Genomic DNA, 24,958 nt, shown 5'->3' on the forward strand with positions numbered 1-24,958 from the left:
GACATCAGACTAACTACAGCAAATACTGCCTACTTACCATGCCACAGAATAAAATCAGAACATCATCATGAAAAGTGGTATCTTTCAAGAACATCAAAAAGAGATTAAACACAGAATAGTATTAAAAACCTGATTTTGCCAGTGATCTGGGGAGCAAGAAAAAACTGCTAGGATATTCATCGATGTCCTTAAACTCTGAATACTTGATAACTATCTCCAGAACCTATTTCTGTAGATGACAATTAAACTCTCTTGGGTTTAATGGCTGCTTTCTTCTTGAATCATTAAGCCATTCAAAGCAAATCAGAAAGTGGAATACCAAAACCTACGGCAAGTACCCAACTGTCTCAAGCTGCTTTGAAAATCTTTATTCAAGTGTCATGTGTCTTCAGTACTTCTTATTGTGGCTATTTCCTATCTAAGTTTTGCCCATAGTATAGTTTATCAGTTGCTCCAATTACCTTTCTTTTTATACACAGATACTTGGGAGAGCAGTGAAGGCCATTTAGAAAGCTGTGTGAGGGGTGCAGGTTACACAGCTGTGCTGTGCTGCCTGGGGTCTTCTGCACCCCTGCCCCAGGAACAGCTAAGAAGGGACTAATTTTGCACCAGTTTTACTCTCCTCCTGTCAGACGCATTTCATGGAAAGGTTCCCCCCACACCATTATCCACCCACTTTGTCTAATCTAGGTTCCTGCGATATTGGAGCGAGCTGAAATAAAAAATAACTACTGGATCTTATCATATTTGAACTTAGAAGAAAGTAACTTTGAACAAAAACAGGTATTCCTACAGCTTAGGTGGGTCAGACCCATCTAGAAGTTCGCTAATACAATCAATAACGCAGCAACTCCCTCTTTTTGCAACAGAATTGAATCATGCTTATATCTAAAAGACACCATTCAGAAATCAATCACCTCATTAATATCACTGGGAAAAATCTTGTGGTTTTGCTTGCTAAGAAATGGGTAGAACTTAACACATACAGGCAAAAAAAACGCTTTACCAGGAATGTTTACATAACTTAAAAATTTTAACTGCTTTAAAGAAGAAATCTGCTTCAGCATTCCATCTTCCAATTGATTCAACACTCCTATAGGAAGTAGATCTACATTCACAAAACAATAATTTTTGATTTCAAATACTTATTATGCATCATGGTATATACTGATAAGAAAGAATTTGTGTACCCTAATAAGCATCCATTTATGTACACTCACACACACTGGGTACTTTAAAACAAACAGCATTCATTTGAATAAAAATATACTTCCAACAACAGAATTTCTCTATTAAATCCATGTTTATTGCTTAAGTTTTATCACAGTGGAGATTAAATTATGCTTAATCATCCGGTCAGTGCTTTTGTACCTTCAATGCCAAAAAAACCCCACATTTAAACCAAGTCATTCATACACTCGAAGTCTTATTACCATCCCACCGTTCATCGCCTCTGTGTGCTCCTTTAGTTGCCAGAAACTGCAAGATTGTAAAAAGAAATAGCTAATAGGCTTATTTATAATACCATTTTCTTCAAGTATTCAGAAAGCAGTACAAGTAGCTGTACTGTATATTAGAAACATATCTGTACTGTTATTTATTGCTCTAGGATAGAGGCTCCTGATGGAATGATAGTGAAATATTGCATCACTGTGTATGAAGATGATCTCAGCATCCTGTCATCATCACAACTCTTCCCACGTTAGTGAAAGACACCAGGTAAATGGGTTTCTTTCCCTTTCTCTTTCAGGCATGGAATTTCAAACTACAAATAAATAAAGCATACACTCACAACAGGTGTAGTGCAAATTCCAAGTAAACAGAATGACATGGAAATAAACTCATAGTTGCCAACGCTGGTGCAGGGCAGTTACGATTTTACGCCCAGTGCCCCGCGTCCCCGCCCTCGGCGCACACCACCGCCAGCGTCCCACGTCGGCGACAATGATTGAGAGAGATTGTTGCAGGGAGGGGCCGTAGCAAGGGAAGGGGGGAGACAACCTCCTCTGCAAACCTCGCGCTCGGGTGGCCAGGCTTCACCCCACGCGTCCCGTCAGACCTCAGCAGGAAGGCTGGTCACCGCCCGGAGAGCAGCCTCCCGTCCCGCCCGGGAGAATTCATATTGGCAACTATGTGAACCATGGATTGCATGGCCCAGGCTAACAGAAGGTAATATTTTGCCAGATACAGCCACTGAAAGAGAACATCTAACAACACTGCGATCTAGAAAGAACTTAAGAATAATGAGAATTAACAGGAAAGACATTCAACTTTGGGGCAGGGGAGGTGTGTGTTGTGTTTCTTGGGTTTTTTTGTTTGTTTTGTTTGTTTGTTTGTGTTTTTTTTGTTTGTTTGGTTGGTTTTTTTTTTTAAACAAACCCCAAATAGTGGTTTGATTCTGCACAGCTCTGGGCCATTACAAAGCCTCCTGCCTCAAGCACAGGGCTAGATTTTCTTTTGTTGTTTATCTTTCCTTACTTATGCAAATCTACTTCCCACACAGCCGTATTTTAAACTGAAATAAAACTCCCTAATATTTTCGTGGCATAAGTTATATATGCAGAGAAAGGCAACCAATAAAAATTTTTTATCAATTAAAAACTAGGACATATTGTAGACTTGCTCAAGACCCTTTTCTCCAAAGTACTGGTAGAGAGCAGAAGAGTTACACAGCTTATCAGCCAAACAAGTACATAGTTTTGCCATTTTTCTTCAGTGCTCATTTTAAAGATTTTTTTTTTTCATGTCTGTGTTCTCAGTCCACAACTTGCTATTTCTTGCACAAAGACTGGGAAAAACTTCAACAGCATTCTTACACAATGTGTTGAACCTTCAACAAAGGAAACATAGAACTAGCACTAAAGCTCTCCCAGCTAAAAGATGGATATATCCAAAATCATAAAAAAATAAAAGGAAAACACCTCTGCAAATAAAAAGAAACCTTTCTTCATTCGGGACACACACATTTAGCTTTTAAAAACTGAAAATTCATAAATACGGTCATTGTATAACTTTAGAGAATTAAGGCTTCTAAAAACTTCAGTGCCAAAATAACCTCTCTGCATCAGTATTAAGAATAAAATATTTTCCATTTTAGGTTGTGCTTGCCTTTTTTTAAAAAAAAAGACTTCTTAGTTCCATTGAATTTTGTCACATAACATTACATACTGAAGGGGAGTGTTAGAACTGCTTATTGAGGTTTTAAGTAGTTGTTAGACTAAGTTACAGCGATAAAATTCAATTACTGATCTGATTCATTACTACTTTACATGGGGCAGTTGGCTCATTTCACCTTTTTTTCATGCTTAATGTGGCCATTTCTTCTATACTTGCCATTGGGGGTCCCGTTCTGGTAATGTCCATTAACAGCGCTGTGTTTGTCGTTTGACCTAATGTGTTCGCTTTGTTTGCAGATCAATTTTGTTATCCTGGCCAAAATATAATAAAGTAAGGCAGCACCCACTAGTACAACAAAGGCAATATCCAGTAAGAAATACTGATAGAAAGAGATGCTGTAAACAGCGGCACGTAGATGTTGGGCTCCGTTGTGACGGAGGATGTAGTTAATCCAGTACACAGTCCGGTTAACAGGGTGACCGGGTTGGTCTTTGTGGATCTCAGACAGCCTCTGGGCCTGCTGTCGGTAGCTGCGGGGAAGAAAAAGAAAAGGGAAGAAAGGAAAAATCATCATCTGCGCTCTGAGCAATGCAAACCTGCAAACATGTAAATATACTTAAGCCTCTTCATATCAAACAGAGTATTACCGCAGGACTCTCGCAACCACTAGCATACAGAGGGCTAGACACTGCAGATAATCTGCCTTAAAGTCAGTCCTTACAGCTCGTTGATGAAGAATGGCTAGAAAAGCAGACCCGTGTGTGACTAAAGGCAGAAATCCACCCTCCAGCAAAGCCACGAAGAGCCAAGTTCTTCAAGGGACTCTTACCTAACCCAAAATGCATCCTATTGAGTGAGACACATTTCCTCTTCCCACTGTAAGGTGGCAATATACCCCTTCTAACACACTCATTTATGTTATTGTGCAACTGAATTACCAGAGAAACACAAAACAAAGAGAAACTCATTTGATTGCACAACAGACTATTTACGCTTGGGTACAGAGTTCAGCCTAAAACTTGATTTTTCTCAACAGGCCACCCCCAGCAGCCAACCATGTCAGATTCCTTCTCTCTCCCCTCACCGCAGCTGTGGGGTCGACAGGTTATTTATTCAGGACTTGCCTTTCCACTAAGGACAGTTGCACAAGGGAAAGGTGATGCAACTGATGTTATTGAGATCCCTTTAGCCACATTCCCCTTCGCTGCGGTTCTGCTGCTCACACCTTCCAGGCTTCTCCTTCCTTAAGGCAAGTGCTGCTTAAAGACTTTGCTCCCATGAAAGCAAGCAGCATTGTCAGCACCGTGCTCCAAAACTATGGTTAGCCTGATACAATAAACCGCCAGCTAACACGTCATTATTTTTAATCTGGAGATGGTCTGAACATCACACATTTGAAACAGTTTGGAACAAAGTTGTGAAGTGACTCTCCTCACACTTTAATAATCCTGAGCAAATTTGTTTGCTGGAATTAGAAAGAGTTATGAAACCCAGTTCACGGGCTTTTTCTTATTCCACTTGAGTAGCAAAAAAAATTTACAAAAGTCAAACTGGAGTCCTCACATTCATCATAATTGGTTAGAATATTGTCATTGCAACAAACACAAATGACCCTCGTGACCCTACAAGAGGTATTACCGGCCAGAACAGGAAAATATATATTTTTTTTTTTTTCAATCAAATCATGAAACTTCAGAAAAACGTCACACTTTTTGACTATCTCCCTGTTTTTAGCTACAATCCAAACATGTCACCCTACAATCCTATACGTATATTTTGCTCCAGGCCCCTTAGGCAGCACACACTGCTAAATATGGAGTAATCAAGACACACAAAGAGACATTGGTCTGCAACAAGGAATAAGTCAAGACAGGTTTGTTTCTATAACCTTCCTGCCCTTCACATGGCAACTGTCACCAAATGCAAATGAGACAATTGAGTTTTGGTACGCTGAGCAACGAGCTTAGCACCTACACAGAAGCCTGATCAACTGACTAATCTTGTGAAAAGGAACAACCAAAGACTTGCCCCAACTGTAAACACAAATCCCAAGACGTGGGGTTTTTTTCCCCCCTTGCACAAAGGTTCCATATATGCAGATTTATCTCATAAGTTAAAATAAAAGCATTTATTATTGCATACCTGGGATCATTAATAACTTTTACAAGGGCTTCATACAATTCACCTTCAGTGATGGTCTTCCAGTTCAACAATATTCCCATGCCTTTGGCCTGCACCCGAGTCATAGTGTCATAATGGTCTCCAAAAAGGGGAATCCCCACCACCGGGACCCCATGGTACATCGTTTCAAAAATGCTGTTCAAACCTCCATGACTAAGAAAAGCTTTAATGTTAGAGTGACCTGAAAACAGAAGAGGCATGAAGATTAAAAAAAAAAACCAAAAAACATTTACATCTCCTTAATGTAAAGTTATTGAAGCAACTGGGTGCAACAACACATTTGTCACCATGTTTCTATGGCTGCAATTCAGGAAGGCAAAAATGAACGCAACTTGTTCTGAAGTTCTCCTCAAACTCCCTCTGCTGAAATTTCACATGCATTAGATCATTTCCTTATACACTAAGAGAGAGGGAATGGCTAATGCAAAGAGAATTCCCATGTACACAAGTTGTGTAAAATCATTAACAGAGTAATTAATATGCATTGTTTACTCATGAGTAGCTGCAGGTGGTGACTACAACCTGTTCAGCAGTAGAAATGAGTCAGTGAGAGCGCATTTTTCCTCATTATTCATATGAAATACAAGCTATTTAATGACAGGACAACTGATGTTACCTTCTCTCTAAAGCTTCACATGCCTTACTTCAGGCTAGCAAGATCTGACAACGATAACTTCATGTAATGGAAAAATGAGACTGCCTCAGAGCAATTTAGTACCCAAAACAAATCTACCTGCTTTAAAAGTCATTTGCCTAATCACTACATTATGATAAATATTCCAGCTGACATGCACACACCCTGACATACACGCATGGTTAATGTGTTCATCAGCACACATCATAGCACTGGAGCTGTTTTGCAAACACACAAACATCCAGGTATCCCAGAGACAACCATAAATATTCTGTGGCCCCTCGGATCTGCAATGTATTCAGCTACCCTTCAGTAGGGAAGGAAGGGCAAAAAATAAAATACATAGACTCTAACATAGTCTTTTCCAAAAGATGGAAGAATATAAAGTTTCATCTCTGCACCTGAGAACCTGGAGTACCTCAGGTTAAACAGAAAGGTTATCAGCTTGGAACACATGCCCAAGTTCTGGTAGAGCTTTCTTTGGAGAAAGAAATGTGTATACGTACAGCAGTATGTACAGACTCCAAAGACTTGTTTTGATGCAATGAACAAATTTTGTATGCTGTTTTATGACTCTTCCATGAAAAGATCAGTGACCACCATACCATGCTTTTTTGTAACAGAAATTCTTACAGTCATCAGTTCCCTAAAATAGCAGATTCAAGAAAATTCCTACTTATTTATTATTTTTTTCTCAAAGTGCATAGCTTCCATGATATAGAAGTCAACTGTCAAAAAAATCTCCCATTTATTAGGACAAATAGTCTTTGGAATAACTATGTCCTTCCACCCTACTAACTTAAGGAAAAAATGGAGTTAGTACCAGGGAAAGATAATTAACCTCAGAAAGGTGTTTGATTTCATCATCTTGTTATTCTGATTAATTCTATATTCCTGTTCTATGACTTCCATTACAGAAATTATCCTATCTTCATAATGACTGCTAATTCAGTAGAATACTGTTGGAAGAGCAACCTGAACTCAAGGAAGGATAAGTGATACACAATCAAAACAGGCACTCACCAAGGAGGTCATTTTGTGGTAACCATTCTATAAGCTTCGTATTGTTGCCTAAATTCTTTGGTTTGTTTCCTGAAAACCTAAAACAATAAAATCAAATGGAAGCTGAGTTATCAAGACCTCCAAAATGAGTAAACTCAAACCAGAGAATCAACCCAAATGATCCACGAGCCCTAAGCAGATCTACAGTTACACAGGGATACTGTTTACTCACTACTACAAGAAAACAAAATGGGCTCAACAAAACACTGTAAATAGCTAATAGCTTCCAACTTCATGTTGGCCAGTTTCCTTGATAATTGACACTGTCTTATTTTAAAAGAAGTTACTAATTCCAGGAAGGGAAAGGCTGACAGTTCAGCTTATAAGGCAAGAAACTACAGACAAAAAGTCTGGGATCAGACTGAGACAACAAGTGCGTTTTCCTTACTTGCTCAACTGCCTGAAACCCAATGGCAATGCCTTGCTCATCTGAGGTTGCTGGAAAACTTTAGCCCATAGAATACAGGCTCAAAGTAGAAACTGATTTACATATTAATGTTATCTGCACTTAATATAGGAAGTTAAATATCTGCTAAACAGAAAGAGGCAAAAAATTATCAGTGACTACTAGAGAATAGAACTTTGACAGCTCCATCGAAAGACTTAAATATTCTGGTTATTAGAAAGCATTAGAACTGCAACTTCATAAAGAATCACCTACATATTCCCAATTAAGCAAGCCATAAAGCTTTACAACTGGCTTGTACATTCTGTGTGTTGAAAACAACGTACATTATTTATACTAAGTTATATAAAAGCAAATAAACCTGGTTACTGGTTTTGGCTCTAACTAGTACTCCATAATCAGAAGCATACAAAGAACTACAAAGATTTCCTTGATTTGGCATCATAAGACTGCCAAGCAGTACTGCCTTTCTCATTTTCAGAAAAGTCTAGTATAAAAGCCACCCATGTCCAACACAGACCATAGACCAATGGTCTGAAGAACAAAAAAAAAATCAAAGTATTAAGTTGGACTCATAATTTCATATTTAGATATTTAATTATGGATCTCAAATTCCCACTGGGGTGACTGAAAGCTGCTTGCTCAGCTCTCCCAAAGACCAGGTCTTACACCTAGTCCCAGGGACATCTTCCCATTCCACAAATCATGATGGAAAGAAACAGCAGGTGGGTTCCCCTATCCAAAAAGCCATTCAGCAGATAATTAACTGCAGATAAAAAAAACACACAAAAAAATCCAAAAGCGCATTGGTAAGGAAATACTAGCAAAGAAAATTAAAAATTTTAACAGAAGGTTTCAACTGAACTTGTTGCTTTTGCATTTAAAAAAAAGCTATCCCCAAGAAAAATCCATTAAAATGTATTTATTTACTACAGAAAGTGTATACTTCCTACAGAAAAACATTCCAGGAAAAACATGATAAAAGGACAAACCAAAAAAAAAAGCAATAAGATCAACTGGAACTAATAATTACAAGCCAAGCAGCGTTGCACATTTAATAAGAAACATATAGCAGCTCTACCCCAAACAAAAACTGATGAGATCATTACTACAACTACCAAAGGTTCTGTGCCATAGCCTGAAAAATTTCCATTTTCCTGTTCTTTAGTGGGGTTCACTATGTCAATTACACAGCAGTGAAAACAGTCCCTAACAGGTGATGGGAAATAGGACACTAAACAGACTGGTAATACAATTCCAGAGGTGCAGCAAGGACAGCAGTCAAACCGAGACACTGATTGTTTAGAACACAATAGTTCATGTGAACTCCTCTGAATTATATTTCAGAGCAATGCTCCACATGAAGCAGAGCTGACTAAACAGTTCTTGGATTTTTACACTAAGTTGAGAGCACCACTCAAGATGTCTTTAGAGCCAAGAAAGCTAATTACTGATTTTTTACTCCTGCAGATTTTTCTTCCTCCAATTTCTCACAGAAAGACAAGTGAGAATAGCAATTATGAAAGTCTGTGTTTACAGATAAAAGAGAAGGAGCTCAAAAAAAATGAAGAAACAAGAAAGAAAATCTACAATTAAATCTGCAGGATGTCACTCTTGCTCCCCAGGGTGGCTTCTTCATCAGAAATTATGACAGTGTGTCACAAGTGTTGCCTCAGACTCTTTTCATCATCCCCAATCCTTCTAGGATATAAACTCAGCATAGGAGTATAACCTGTGCATTATTCTGACACAAAATCATTGCTCCTCCTCATTACCAGAGGAATGCAACATTTCCACCAAGATCGTCTTTCAAAAGTCATGTTCTCTGCGCCACCCAGACTGTCTCAATTTCAGCTTCTGCAACTCCAGCCCAAGATGGCACAAGAGGAAGTGAGCACGCTTCAAATCACCCTAAGTACATCTATCGTTGCACTTACCTCCAGATAACTCTCTGAGGCAGTCTTGACAGAGCATGCGCCAATTTATTTGCTATATCTTCTGACAGGTATTTCACTCCAGCTCCAAATGAGACGAGGACAAAGCCATGTTCGTTAGCACCATTCACCCACGTTTGGAGATCCTGTTAAAGGGAAAATTCATACTGAGCACTGTGGAAGCAGAGGTAAACCACAGAAACAGATTAAGTAAACATTGCTTAGGAAGAAAAGTTGTTGGTCCCTGTGTTACTACACAAGCCAAGTTTCAAAAGTCACATTTATAAATCACTGACTACAATGACTCAATGATTCAGAATCCACAGTACAGGCTACGAACAGCCAAATTCTTCCGGGTTTGTTTTAGCTTCTGTATTAACAACCAGTTTCATAAGACGGTTTGTCCTTTCTTAACCGATCCGTTGACACACATTCACAAGTTAACACGTTACATTTTAACTCAGCAAAATATAAATAGATCTATCTTGTAGTATCAGTCTGGAAGTACAGCACAGGAAATACATGAATGAAATCTGGGACTTAACTGTGTGATTTCTAGCCTTAAAAGTAGTGAGAGTACTTCAAAAGCATTGTTTTTCTTTCATTTACATAAAATAAACACAACTTGAAAGAAACCAGAGCTTCAAAAAAACCTTCAGTTTCCACTGCTCCCGTATTTCAAGGAGCAAGGAACAACACTGCATCTGTACAGCAAGGACAGGGTGGATGTCCCTCCTTCTTGGGCCTACATATTTTGCCTTAGACCTAACTGTGTGCCTCTTCCACAGCAAGTTACCAGTATTATATTAAAAAACACAAGTGTAACAAAGGCCAAAGCTCTTTACATCCTTAAGCTCATCCTCCTCCTGTAACTGAGTCTCTTGCAGTGCAACTTTTGCCGACCCTCTTGATTCCCAGGCTGCCTCAGCTTAGGCAAGGCATGCAACACCACCGAAAGCAGAGGTCTGGGAGTACTGCACTGCTCAGCAGCATGCTGAGAGCAGAACCAGCACCCATCTCCCGGGGTAACCTGATGGCCACGCCGTGAGATTCAAGTTGAGTGGCAGCAGCTTTTACAGCAGGGCACCCTGCGACACTTCTGCAGCAGGGTCAGTCCCCCACCTTCTGCTGTACAGGGCTTTGGGGCTCTCCAAGAGATGCTTGACCCACACGTGGTTGCTGGCAGGAGCACCCTATGCATGACCACGGCTGGTTTCATGGCACTAAACACCCCCGTGCCTTGGGTCCAGCCTCAGGTAATTCCTTCACAGCTGATGCTTCGGGCAAGTCCCTGTTAAGCTGCAGAGGCGACTGCCAACATCCAAATGCCAGGCTGGACTTGGTGGAAATGAGGTCTGTGTCACTGCTGACAGGACAGCACGGCTCTGCAGGGCAGGAGGAAAAACCATCCTAGCATACAAGAGAGAGCAGAGCTGCCAGCTAAACAAGTCTCAGACACAACGTCATTTGGCTTTGGGGTGGGGGGAAAAGTGATAGAAAAGGTAAAAGCCTCGGTGTACCCTTTGCTTTCAGAAATGGAGATTTAAATTCTATTTTTTCCAATGCAACTCTTGGGAGTGGGAACTAAAAAATTGTACCACTAACATACAGATATGTCATAGTCTGACAGAATATCTTCTATTTCCCAGGATATGGTTCAATTCTGGGCTCACTAAATTTAAGCATAAGCCTTCTCAACATCAGTACAGCAATAGGAAATGAGTAAAAGGAAAATTAAGAGCCCTGTTCACAATGCATCTCTTGTCCTGGTAAGAAATAGCAGGCCAGACAGCAACAGAGTAATGCTGGGCTATCCTATCTGAGCACAAAACCACAAAAGCTACCACAAAAACCAGCAGGCGTAACAAAGACCAGCACATTACACTGGGGGTTGTACACTAGTCTCTGCTATGCAGTGAAAAAGGGATTTCCACTTGCTCTAGAATCCACACTTTGTCATTTTTTTTCATCCTTTTCCAGTACACTTTCTCTTCCATTTTTTTCCTACATCTGTGGAGGGAGGAGGGAGAAGGGAAAGGAGGGGAAGTGTCTGTGACCTGCCTCAAAGCTGAATCATTTATTATGGGCTGAACTTCTGACACGAATGTTTCAAGCGGTTTTGTGATTTATTTAAAGTTTGTCCTTGGATTTTACTTAAGGACCTAAGGCACACTGCAAATGTAATTATATTATAGTCACTTTTACTTAATGGTTCAACTAGTTAAATCTTGAACTACTTCCTAGCTGTTGTTTAAAGCTAAATAGAAAATAACCTTACATGGGCTCCAGGACAAACCATTCTGAAAAGCAATCAAGCACCATGCTGTAAAAGACAGTTCTCAAGTGCTCATTTGTGGCATTAAATCAAATTATATTCTGAGAGCTGAAGTCACCTGTTACAAGGTAAGTTTTCTTCCAACAACCAGAAGCAGCCCAACATTCACAGGCTCTGGTCTTCATAGGGCACTCACCCACCCTGATACCTGGAGGGACAGAAACCTGGAGGTTTCTGGAGCACCTTCTTGATGACAACTCCATGACACAGGTGCTCAAAAGATGGCATTTGTTTGCCATGTTAAATGGGATTACATAAAAAAAAATTAACAGAACACAAACTGTTTTATTTTGTATAAACTGAAGCTTGTTATCCAAGTGCTCCCTCTCCTGACCCACTTCTGAAGTGTGGCAATGCACAAATGCACACTCAAGCTCTCAAACTGCGATCCAAGCAAGAGGAGTTTTCATGGAAAGATCTTCATTAACTTCAGAAATCAGGCATGCTTCCCCTACAGACAGGTCCACACAAGGAAGAGAAGTGAAATGAGGTTTGCCATGCTCTGAGTCAGTCAGGTGCAAGTCAGCTCTGATCCAACAGGTACATAACAAACACAAGTGCAACAGGCACAGACTTAGCTCAGACAGAACAACAGCTTACACGGCTACCACGGGCTTCCAGACCAGAGCTGGATGATGCCTGGCCAACCTAAACCAGAAGCAAAGGAACTTGAAGTTGTCCTCAGGGTTTCTTTTAGGACACTAAATTAGTAAGAATATGGTTTTGATTCCTGATACAGCTAGGGTCAAAACTTTCCTGTGGCAACCTCGAGAAGATCCAGAAGAGTTTCAACTCAGCTTGTCGTATCAACTGAAAGGTTCTTTTTTTTTCCCCCATTCAATTTTGTCCTAATTTTACTTAAGCTTTACATCATGCTGGTAGTAAGAGAAATTGCTTGCCAGCCTTCTGATCTGCAGCCCCCATCCAATCTGCTTCCCCAGAGGTGTGCTGGAGATCAGTACCATCCATGGGCTTACAGAAAGTGAACTACAGACTGTCAGGACAAGGGCTCTCCTTGAATACATCTGTGTAATTCCTGGCATAACAGTTTTAATGAAATGGGACCACTAAGCATGGCTAAAAATGCAAGAGTTTGCTAAAAAAAAAAAAAATCAGGAAATTAAGAACAAGGTACTTACACTGCCTCCTTGTAGAGTTCCCTGAGTTCATGACCTGGAGGAGTCCGTTATTCTCAGGTTCCTTTAACTTCTTATAATTATTTCTCCTGATAGCTTTTTAGTACAGACTTTCTAAACTGAAGATCTAGTGAAGCTGAATCCAAGTGAGTGGCGTTCTTTGGTTGCAAGATAGATCTGAACATCCTGGTACAAATAGCTGGGCCATGGCACAAAGGCTCAGTATTTTCTTGTGCTTTCCCTGTTCTTTGTGTGACATACAAGGTATAGAAGTGATATTCACAGTAGATAAAAAGCAGGCTACGGTCTTGGCACACGAAAGGGACTAAATACTTCATCAGCATTATTATTATGGCTATGTACATCACTTAATTCACATATACATTCCCAATGTTCACTTCAGAAGTGCACTGCAGCGACTGTGATGCAGGATGAGCAGTGCAAGATACAAGCTTTGAGCAATTCTAACAAAACTTGAGTTGTGGAAGAAAACAACCTGATGCCACAGGACAATGTTGTTTGCCTACAGTTTCACCATATCTAGTCACTAGAGCCTTTAGTCACCTTCCTACCTTTCCATTCATTAAGGCCATATTAGCCCTAACACCCCAAGTACCAGCCTCAATGAAACCACCATTCCAACGCTGTACCTTAGAGAGTTTCACAGACACCTCGGCTCATCCCCTATGAATTCACCCTTTTCTTCTTAAATCCACTTACACTTTTGACCTCCAGCACAGTCTGTCTTCCCGATCTAACTACGCACCGTATGAAAACGCACTCAGTCAGGATGAGTCAGAACTGCCTTCACTGAAACCTGTGTTCCCTGTTCGGGCAGCATTTTACAGCTCCTTGCTTGCAGCAGCAAAGCCACCTCCTTTTGCCCAGTCTAAGCGATGCTCAGGTTTGCCGCAAATTCAGTGCAATTTTTTTAATGTAAGGAAAGGATACTTAATACTTAATATTCAAAATTACAACTTTTGAGGTCTAAACCTACAGTAAAGGTCTGGGGAGGAGGGTTATTAACATGACAAGCTGCATTATTGAGCCTTCCTCTAATTCTTCTACCAACTTCAACTGAACACAGAAGTGAGAAGGAAATACCTTTGACTTTTGCAGTTAACTCAAACTTTACATATACATCGTAAAAACAAGCACTCCTTTAAATGGTTCTCTTTCAGTGCCTGTAACAGAGCACCTGATGATAGCTTTTTTCCCAAATATAAGTATTTTCAGTTTTTGCTGTGTAGAAAGAAAAACTCTTGCCTCAATTACTTTAAGTCCCAGCCTAGCCAGCAGACAACATTGCTTTGCTGAGGCTACCTGGCAAACTTGACAGACTGACCAGCAGCTTAGAGAGACGTGGCCTTCCCCTTCCGAGCTAAGAATCGAACCTCAAACAATTGTAACCCCCAAACCTCAATGAACCTGAAAGCAAAATTTTCAATAGAATTTCTGAAGAAACTTAGATCAGGCACTCATATAACATATAGCTGAAGAAGTATTAAAAATATAATTATTCTTTGTAAGTTCACACTGAAAACAAGCTGACATTAACAAAGCATTAAGCTGGATACACAGGTGCATAGTGGGATTTTCCAGAAGTTTTATGACACTTAAACATAGCTGAAAAGTCTGGGATTAGAGAGGTATTTGCAGAAGTGACTTGAGTGAGGGAGGTTGTTTTCTCCAGGCTGTCAGTGGAGAGGCTCGTGCAAAGGATAAATCTGAACACTCAAAGCTAGACACACCACACCCCTTCTTGCCCAGCCTCATCTCCTCACCAGGTGCAGTACCACCTCAGATGAGGTTAGCCCATGTGAAAGACTGAAAACCTGTCAAGGCTACTATAGCACATGTTCAGTTTCTGAACTGAATCATGAACTACATTTTCTACCCAAATTTTGGTCTTCATCCTACTATAGCTTTATATACATCCCCAACAAAATATGATCTAATAAATACATTAATTAACATTTTCATTTGAGTTAAGTGATCTTAAAAAATAATCTATGCATGCTAAGGTATGAAACACTCAAGGGAGCCCCAGTTACAACACTGTGCCAAACCCTGCCAGGCCCCTGCCTGTTTTCATGTTAACCTTAGTGCAAATGCATGTTCTTTGGGCAAAACAGTAAAAGAGTAGAAGAGTGAAATGATAAACTTTCTTTTGAAGCTCCTTACCTGTTCATTCAAATACCTAGTTCCATTTATGTTGACTGACTGACCCTGGCACACTGAGTCCCAAGGGAGGTACCGATTTCATCTTCAACTATATTCCACGTTAAATGCCCTTTCTAAACCCTTTCAATAAGCGATAAACACACTTCCAGGTCTCACAGAGAGGTATGGCACCTGCCCAGACCCAGCACAGGCGGTCAGACAGCGACTATTGCCTTCCCTCCCTAGGCAGGGAGCTTTCACACAGTAGTGGACTGGCCTTGTGGCCATGTCACCCCTCTCAGAAGTTGCATGCTTGCTTTTAAAACGCTGCCTCCAGTTTGTCATAGACACTGTTCACAGGCTGCCTAAGCAGGCTGCTTGTTCAACATGGGTAATATTTATTGCAGTCCGAGCTTTGCACGGAAGCAGACACTACGACCTTGCCTTGTTCTCTTTTCTGAGTTTGGTTGCCCATGAGTAACAATTTCTGTGTGACGCTACATTACTGAAGAGTGAAGGTGCTCGAGTACATACTGGTCTTTTACTGAGGTTGTCCCTGTGCTTGCGTAGGGAGAATAAGTACTTATTGATCTATGCTGTACTATAGGCATGAGGGGGAAGGGCAAGGAATAAAAAACTAAAATAAATCTTTTTACCATTCTCAGACAGGAATGTTATTGTCCCAGCCCGACTATGTGAGCTTTGTTCTGTTTCATTTTCTAATTAGCTATTCTTAGCAGGCTTAGATGCTAAATGCACAGCTGTGACTATAGAGTGAGGGCCCAGCTGGCAGTAACCAGTGGTGCCTAATACTGAGCTTTGTTTCAGATAAACAAAGTACACAAATACAAACATAACCGGGTGTAATATCCGAAGCTTTCCCTGTTCAGCTGCTCGATTCAAGTGTGTAATAGCACAAATGTCCGTTCTTTGAATATGGTTGCAAACCATCATTCCCCAATGGAGAGCACAGGCATACTACGCAACCCATATCACAAAATGCTGCTTAGAATAGACAGAACCAGATCTATTTCAAAATAAATAAGAAGCCACATGAAGTGATCTTTAGAAAGGAGATACTCACTGATAAATAAAGGTACACAGACCATTGCTATTGGTGTCCTAACTTCTCTGGCATCTTCTAAATAGTACTTCTCTCATGGGAAATATTTAAATGCTATATTAATACATTTTTAACCTCATTTCAGATTTTACTAAAACAGTATTTCAGCACAGGTGGTTAAAGGTCATATAGATGCCACTATACAGCCTTTATCACTGAACAAGCAGGGTCCTATCATATAATCCTGAAGTTATAAAATGTCAGTCTACAGCAAACCCAGAGGAACACCATCACTTTAAGCAAAGTATACTGCTTGCATTTACTTGCCATGAATTTGTGAATCAGTTCACAACCGAAAACAGGGGGTTTTATTTGCTCTAATGAGCAAAGGACATGGGACACTGCAGCGAACACCCTCCCTGACTCAACACATCCAGCTGCCTTCTGCTGGCTCAGCCCAACACCTCCGCATCAGCTAGCGCCTATGTCACACTCTGAAGGTTATTCTTCCACTAACTAAATTCCTGCCTTTTACAAGTGATGGCCACAAGACAGACATGCTCCTCCCATTTCATCAGGGTTTGTTCCTTTTCATATCATCAGGCTCAGTCAGTTCAATTAACAGCAGCCACACTGCTCCCAGCCAGGACAAGATCCTTCCCCACACCACCACTTCCCTCTGGATTAATTGCAAGTTAATTTTTCTCTTTCCTCAGGTACAAGTTGCTGTCAGTCACTGAACTCCTCTCTGCTGTGAATTTGTAACTAACATTTTTTCTGGTCTCTCCCCTTCTTTTCTCCCTTCGTTTATTCTGCTGTCTGAAGTCAACCTGAAACTTCTAAAAATGAAACAGAAAAGGGTATATTTGTGAAGTCTCAACAAGCTTTATATCTTGTCTTCCCTAGACAGACTGATGTTGGCTGACCTGTACCACATACTACTAAGATGCTGATAAATCTCATTCTGTTAGTGAGATCTACCATACACAAAGTCCATGCAGTTAATATTCACTTTTTTTGTATTTTGTAGTTCATATTAGCAGAGAGTAAGACAATTCCAAAAACAGTACTTAGTACACATTAAAAACAAGGCATACTTAGATTATGGCAGTAGACTAAGTTTCTCTATTTTCTTGCTGGTTAAAGCCATGCTAACACACAACTGGGAAACAAAGAGCTGAACTGTTTTCTATTAGGACCCCAGGCACTACTAAGTGCACTGTCATCACATATTAATCTAACAACACTGTTGATAAAGTGCTTCTTCAATAGTATTACACACAGATTCAGCCCTGCTGAAATACAGTTTCCCTTTTATGTTTCTCACTAATTATTTCATATACATACACTGCGTATTTGGCTTATCAAAATGCATTGTGAAAAAAGAAGTCTTAAAGCCTTATGAAGCTTTTCAATGTCTAAAATGTTGCCTTTTCTTGTCCCTGACCTCTACTGCCTTTTCCCATTTAACATCCAATACCAACAAATGTTTAAGTCCATTTAACTTTAAAGAGGAATGAAATTCAGACTCAAAAATGCAGGCAAGAAATACAGTACCACAAGCCTTTGTCTTTTCTCCTGTATCTCAGCTCTCTCTAGAGTTACAGGCATATCCAATGAAGCCTCCAAGAACACAGCCTACCTAGAACTAGAGGTCAACCAGAAAACTGCCGCGCAAGTACTTCCCTGATGCAACACTCTCCATCAAAAATCCATTACTCACTGGATCTTTGGCAAGCACCCTGGGAAAGCAACCTTGCCTTTCAAATGAATGGAAGGTAGTCAAAAATAAGCAGCTTGTCCTTCAAGAGAGGTTACTAAAATCACTGCATAGAGTAGCTGGTGCAGCAAAGGCATCCTCAAATCCAGGATTCAAATTTAAAACCTTGCTGATGTTGCCCCAGAGGCAATATTCTGTTAGAAAATAACAAAAAAAGATGCACTTTCTTAAGCATGAAGCCCTATCATATAACTTGCAAGCATACACTGAAAAGTTTACAATTATTAAATGTAAATACAAACCAGGGTTTTGCCAATCCTCCTACAGATTCAGTAGCTGCATATGTAGTAGATAAAGCTGTACAAGTAACAATTAAGAAAAGACAGTTTTAAGTATAGAGACTGTTTTTACTTACTCCATCTATAGAACACTGGGTCAAGTTAAGTTGCAGAAAATACAGGAAGAAGAAAATTGAAAAGCAGCTGAATTTTGAATCCAAACCTCTGCATTAGAGATACTGACACATAGCCCCACCCATAAATCCACATTATAAACTAATTTAGGTGGGAAATTGTCTTCCATTGTTCCAGTATGACACCTGTGCTCTGTGGACAGTAGGAGATATAATTCTAGCCTGAAGCTTTCATTTAATAATGGCAAATTGTTCTTCATTTCCTCTTCAGATGAAAGAGCTTTTCTTTCTCCCTGGAGCTTACCTCCTCCCTTCTGTTTTCTTTGGTATTTATAAATATATTTACACACACATGTGTGCATGTATGTATACACACACAGATATACACAGACATAACATACATATATTTATATAGAATATTTATGTATTTAACAGGCTGGAAGAGGTTACATACCACCTGCTCTCAAGCCACTAACACTGGGGCAGGGAGCCAGGCACAGGACCATCCCTTCTCCTCCCCATCCATCACATTGAGTCCTTCCTCAGAAGCCTCCTTCCTCTCCTGAGGCCACAGACACTTCACCACCCCAAGCAACGGGTGCTGTCTGACAACAGCAGCTCAGCCACAGGATATGTAAGTGCCCAAGCAGATTATTAGCTAAACACAAGTTACTCAAATAACCTTTAAGCAACTACAACATATGAAAAGTTGTCTTGATCACAAGATTTTTTTTTTAAGTCAATAATATTAATAATTAGGCTTGCTGCTCTTAAAAGTCAGTTTTGAACACACCCCCATTTCCCATTCTATACAAACATGGTGTTCAAACTCAAGCATGATGCAAATATTACATAAAAAAAAGTATGCCTTTGGAAATAAGCTCTTACCTTCTGTTTCTCTACATAATGCTAGAAATTATCCTACAGTACGCTAGAGAAGCGACCCATGGAAAAAACAGTAGCTCATTGTTTGTCTTACATACAGGTCAGTCTTAAAAACTTACAAGTGACACTCACAGTTAAAGCACTGCACATCAACAAGACTTAACTTTGGTAATTTGTGTGTTTCAGTATGAAAATGAATTAGAATATTTAAAACCAGAAAACCTGTTTATAACAGTAACTTACGTTAACCTGTTTGATTTTTTTGTAAATAAGGAAATAGTAAAATAACTTCTGTTTCTTTTAACTTTCATATTTCGACCTATGCAACATCCAAGGTCTGAACCTTGCATTTTCCATTCCCAATACAAACAATCATTTGAGCTGAAGAAATAACCACCCCATATTACTATCCATGAACCAAGTAAACTTGCATTTTGATGGACAGCACACTCTTGCTGAAGAGCTCCGGTGTTCATTCATCAGATCGCTGGATGCCAGCTTCCATTTGGCACATGCACTTGGAAGGTCTGCGTTCCCGACCAAGTTTTACTGGAGATACTGGCTTCTGAAATCAGCCCTGCATCCTTTTTCCTGTGTCTTATACTACACAAGTAGATGCTGAGTCACACATCTTCCCAAAACTAAAATGCAGCAGTAGAGCAGGAAGAGACATGGTTCATGAAGAGAGGCATGCTAGAGCATCTGCGATGGGAGACTACGGCAGTTTTACGGCTGTGGGTACCTGAAGAGCTCAGACAACGCTTATGTGCATAGCAAGAGATCAGTTGTTGGGGGGGAAGCAGCTTTATGTGGGAATATATTTCAGAGCCAAAATACATGATTATATGGTTCAGCACAGAATTTACACAGTGCCCTGTAATCTCTATCATCCTTAAAAGACTTTTTGCCTCCCCAACTGACAGTCACATGCATTTTAAAACAGCTCTAGAATTGCTTCACATCACCAGAAATTTACTGTCAAAAGTGGCTCTGTAAGAACTATTCCCCAGACTTCAAAAAAAAAGCAATGGTGCTATGCCATGCGCAAAAATCTATTGCTACCCTCTGCAAGAGCTTATAGACAGTTATAGTGTCCTTGAATTTGAACGAAGGAGAAAAATCTGACTGAAGGAATAAAATGCCTCTGTATTCCTCCACCTAATTTTAAAGATAAATATCAGTATCAGCTAACATGTGCCTACTAAACATACAACTGTCAGCAAGGCTCAGGAAAAAAAACTTTTTAGTGAAGATATTTCTAAGCCACCAATTTGTTACATACATCTAGATTTACATAATGAGATAAGAGATCTACAGCGAGGAGGAAGTAAATTACTGTAATTACTATTTGTTGACAGCTATGGCTGAAAGGACAGCTTCTAATTCTGCAATGTGAACACCCTCCGTTGTAGCATAAATTTAGTTTACTCAGGTACAGAAGAATTAAAGAAGTGAACTATCATTTGTTTCTCTTTTCCTATCAAATGGCATTCCAGCCCAAGTACCACCCCAAGATCAGCACTGAAAAAAAGCATGGTGTTACACAGAGGTAGTTAGGAAACTTCAAAACCTGTGCAGATGCAAATGAGAAGCAGCTCAACTTAAACCACAACATATGAATCACTTCAGTTTGTGGGTTTTTTGGTAAACACTGACACAGATTAACTCAAGTACAACCATAGCCAAACTGCAGCATCCAGCCCATGTCCAAATGCACCTACATCATGGAGTTGATGGAAAGGTGTCCTTTTGAAACACCATTCAGCTGCTTTTCTTGCAGCAAGGACACCTGCTCATTCCCAGTGCCCTCTGCCCCCTCCTCACCAGGGATCCGGTATTTCCCCAGGCTGCTGCTTGGAGCACCCGTTGGGTTTCTACCCTGACTCAAGGACATATCATATCAGGCTGATTAATGCCTAACTACATATCAAACTAGTCACAAGATATAAATGCCATAGCAGAGGTTTCCCCATTGTTTCTAAAGATGTGTGTTACTTTAAAAATCCAGCTTCATTCAGCTTTGCAAGATCCCTCTGGAGAAGTGCAGTAAGAGGCAGAGGAGCCTTTTACTTTCCTCATGGCCACTGCCAGTTATCTGGAAAATACTGCCAGGTAACACCATACACTTAATAGTTTAAGTCAGCAATGACCTTAAAAACTTGATATTCAGTCTGTCTCTAGCTTTTGATCTTTTAAGGCTGATTCTGCTCGCACTGTCCTCTATGCAATTCAAAATACACTCTTTTTGGAGTTCACTACACAAACCCTGGACCCTTTCCCACATGCATGTAAGATTTTGTTCACTTACAGGTAATGGGTGCAGCAATATTAACCCTCTCCTTGTCTTTTACAGAGCACACTATTCATGCAAGAAGCACCTTCTAAAACCATGCACTTTAACCAGATAAAATAGCATACTAGCTACCACAGAAGATAACTGTGCAGTGTCCATTGCCTACGCTGAGCTTTGCGAAGCAACCATCAGCCCTCCCACCATAATGAAACAGTGACACGAGTTATGCCCAGCTCCATCCACCTGCCACAGGGATCAGAAGAGCACAGGAGGAAATCTGCCATCATGGGGAATTTCAGTAACTGCCTGACATACTGCCTCTCTGTAAAGGGCAAGCCTGACCCTGCTATGCCGAGGAGAAAGCTCCCGGCTGCCCGTGCCATGCCGCAAGGCACCACAAGGAGACTGGCAGAGGGGTGACCTCCAAAGGACCCGCTGCTCTCCTTGCTGGCTCTTGGCTCCCGCTCCTCAGCACGCTGATCACAGCGACCGTGCCAAGCACGGATCGACATCGGGGCACTGCCTCAGCACGAGAGCAAAAAGGAGGATGGGAGCCCAGCAGACACTTCCCGAGGCACCCGGGCAGGCTGCAACCTGGAGACACATTTGCACTTTGCATGCCACAGCCTGGCGCTGCGCACTGCAGTATGATTGCTGTGGAGCTCAGCAGCTGAAAATCACACCTGCCACATGAGGTAACTGCATGATCAGCCACTGCTGGTTTCTGATCTGTGCCAGGCAGTAAGGATACACCTCGGTAAGGCCAGTTCCCTTCACAGGTGACATGCAAGATGCTCAGCTCACATACCATCCCTACAGGGACTGCAGCCTGGCCCCACCTGAGCACAGCACCAGCGCAGCAGGGGCTCTGCATATACACTGTGCACGCTCCAGTGGCTCCATTTCAGCTACATCTATTGGGGGGATGCCCCATCTGAGCATCCCCCCACAAAGCACATCCCTTAGAGCCCTCCAAAACATCAACTGCTGCTACAGACCCTTATGGCTCCTATCAGGCACCAGCAAGCATTTGGTTTCTCAGGTGAAATAAATCTAGTTTACCTGCACCAAAAATACTCTACAAAGGGAACCCACAAGCAGTAAGTGGGAATGACTGGGGGATTTACAAAACCCTTCCATTGCCTTGAAGCAAAATATTAATGTAAACGGGACAGACCAAAGCAAGAGTCACATTTGTTTCCCCTCACACACACACTGTTACATGACACTGCTATGTGCTACCTTTAAAGCTGTGTTTTTTCAAACTTTTCTTTAAAGAAAGTTTAAGGAAAACACAGCTGCAGACTGAGCAACCACAAAACAGAGCTACCACATCCCCTAAAATTAAACAGCCATCCCCAAACAGTTTACAAGGCCTTGACCTTTGTCTCCTCTTTGTTTAATTATTACTCTCTGCCTTTTCTTTTTAAGATGTTACTTATTAGTAGAAAACTAGAGCTTTTTAGTTAAATGTAGGAATTCTGATTTAGTAAAACAAACTACTTGCTCACACACACACCCCCCGCCCCAGCCCCCCCCAAAATAATGAACAAACTCTGCTGATGAGACAGCAGCACCACTGCTGAGGTGCCTGTGTATTTTGTGTTGAGCAGGTATTTTGGATTTGAAAAAACAACACAGATTTTCTTTCCTAATATTTCTCTACCAAAAAAAGTGGACCAGGCTACTTATAAGCACTCTTGTAGAATGCAAGAGACCTGAACAGCTTGTAATAGCAGTTTAAATTTGCCTACTAAAGCTGTTCTCTCACCGCATGCCTCTCTTTCCTGAACATCGCTTTTATTTACGAGACTCTTCCTGAAGCATCACCATTTCCAGTCCAGCACAGAAACACGAGCCAGCTCTGCTTCTGACTTACCTTAACCCACGAGGCTAAAATCTGCAGAAAATAAACTGGCAAAGGCTCCTGCCTTAGAGATGCAGCGATAGCTGAAAACGGTCACAGCACTAGCTATCTAATTTTAATCTGCCAGAATAGAGTGACAGTTATGAATCTTATCTAACTGTTCAGTAAAACAAACTGATTGCCCAATAATTTACCTATACTACATACCACAGTGGATTATGCATAACAGCTTAGGCATGGACAAACTATATGATAAAAGATGCACACACTTTGTCTCTTGCATTCAATCAAATCCCATCCTTAGAACATTGTAGGAATGAATTGCCCAATAAAACCGAAGATAAGGTAAATAATGTCTCTCTTCACAAATAACTACAGGGTTTTTTTTCCCCCCCACTGTAATAAATATTTGCCAGCATGTCCTCTACCCACAGGTCTATTTCAAGGTCACTGTCAGTCTAGTTCTATTAAACACTTTACTTACTGTTCCACCTTCTTGCATTGTAAGATATTGTAACAGGTTAACAACTGTGGTTCCAGAGTAAATTTAGAAAGTACACAGAAGTATATCCTCAAAAGGCTCCAAATATATATTTATATAGATGTGCACAAATATATCTCTATACATCTATACATACACATCCCTATAGCAAAACACTGAAAGAAAAGTGCTCCTTTCATTCTCTTCCACTCCATTTTATAGCAAAGGAACTATCTGCTTTTGAAGACAGTTAATTTTTTTATCCTAAAGACCAATCTAGAGAGACAAAAAATAGACAATGTTGACATAGTGCCCAAATTTATCGTGCAAAGACATTTTTCTTCTTACAGAAGAAGATATCAGTTTGAGAAATGAAGAGCTGAAACCTAATCCAGCCAGCAAGGTTTCCCTGGAGAGAATGCGGCTGAACTTTGTTCAGACAGCCCAGGGCTACCTTTGGTCTGCTTTCTCAGGGTATCTGTGCAGCCTGACACTTTCTAAACATTAACGTACACACAGGAAGAACCAGTTAAAACCAGCACTGTTATGGTCATCTCTGATGACACCTTGGAGAACAGACAACAGCATATGTTGGCATATAACCACTAGCATGTTCAGAGTGCAATGCAAGTGCCTGCTCTCATTCAGCTCAGATGCACTTCAAAGTTGAGCAGGGGAGGAAAAGAGATGAGGGAAGTGGCTCAGCCCTCCACATCCTGCAGCCCAAATCAGCGAATTGTCTGATGTTTTCTGAGTTGGTGAAAAAAGGTACTGCTAAGTCAAGACACTACCAACAGCACAAAAAAACTGGAAAAACACCACCCACACCCCAGCCTTCCACAACCAATTTTCAGGCTAAAATAGATGAAAAGTGGGCCTGGCCTTTTCACGCAAAAAGCAAAGGCTGGACAAGGCATTTTTAGAAGCAAACTGTCGAGCACTGCAAGTCTACCTACCTATTTATCACCCAGCCAGAAGCATCCATTAATAATCATCTCCAATTCAAGACCTATTTGTTTATGTATACATAAATAGACAGGTAAATTACATGGTTTTCTGTGAAATTTTCTTCTGCCTTTCACACACATTGTGCTGCTGAACAGAGGCATTCTTAGATATCACATATCAAAGATTACATGGTACACTGAAGTAATCAAACTTAATTATTAATCTGTGCAGCCAGGATTTCCGGAAACAATCCAGTCACTAGCATTATTTCAGTCTGAAGTTCAGTACCTGATGGCCAGTAAGTGTACAGTAAAAATTCGT

The 24,958-nt window shown here is 40.6% G+C and overlaps 1 protein-coding gene across 1 annotated transcript in view; it reads right to left on the reverse strand.

The window, feature by feature from the left end:
- Positions 1 to 1,291: 1,291 nt before the first annotated feature.
- The window catches only part of UGT8 (UDP glycosyltransferase 8), a 40,971-nt gene continuing 17,304 nt past the window's right edge, over positions 1,292 to 24,958 (reverse strand). The window contains exons 3-6 of the mRNA XM_068403464.1: positions 9,338 to 9,480; positions 6,956 to 7,032; positions 5,260 to 5,479; positions 1,292 to 3,647 (exon numbers count right to left, since the gene is read on the reverse strand). Of these exons, the coding sequence (XP_068259565.1) occupies positions 3,284 to 3,647; positions 5,260 to 5,479; positions 6,956 to 7,032; positions 9,338 to 9,480 (804 nt within the window). The 3' untranslated portion in view covers positions 1,292 to 3,283. The remainder of the gene's footprint in view (positions 3,648 to 5,259; positions 5,480 to 6,955; positions 7,033 to 9,337; positions 9,481 to 24,958) is intronic.

Source organism: Nyctibius grandis, chromosome 6 (genome assembly GCF_013368605.1).
Source record: "Nyctibius grandis isolate bNycGra1 chromosome 6, bNycGra1.pri, whole genome shotgun sequence".
Lineage (NCBI taxonomy): Eukaryota > Metazoa > Chordata > Aves > Nyctibiiformes > Nyctibiidae > Nyctibius > Nyctibius grandis.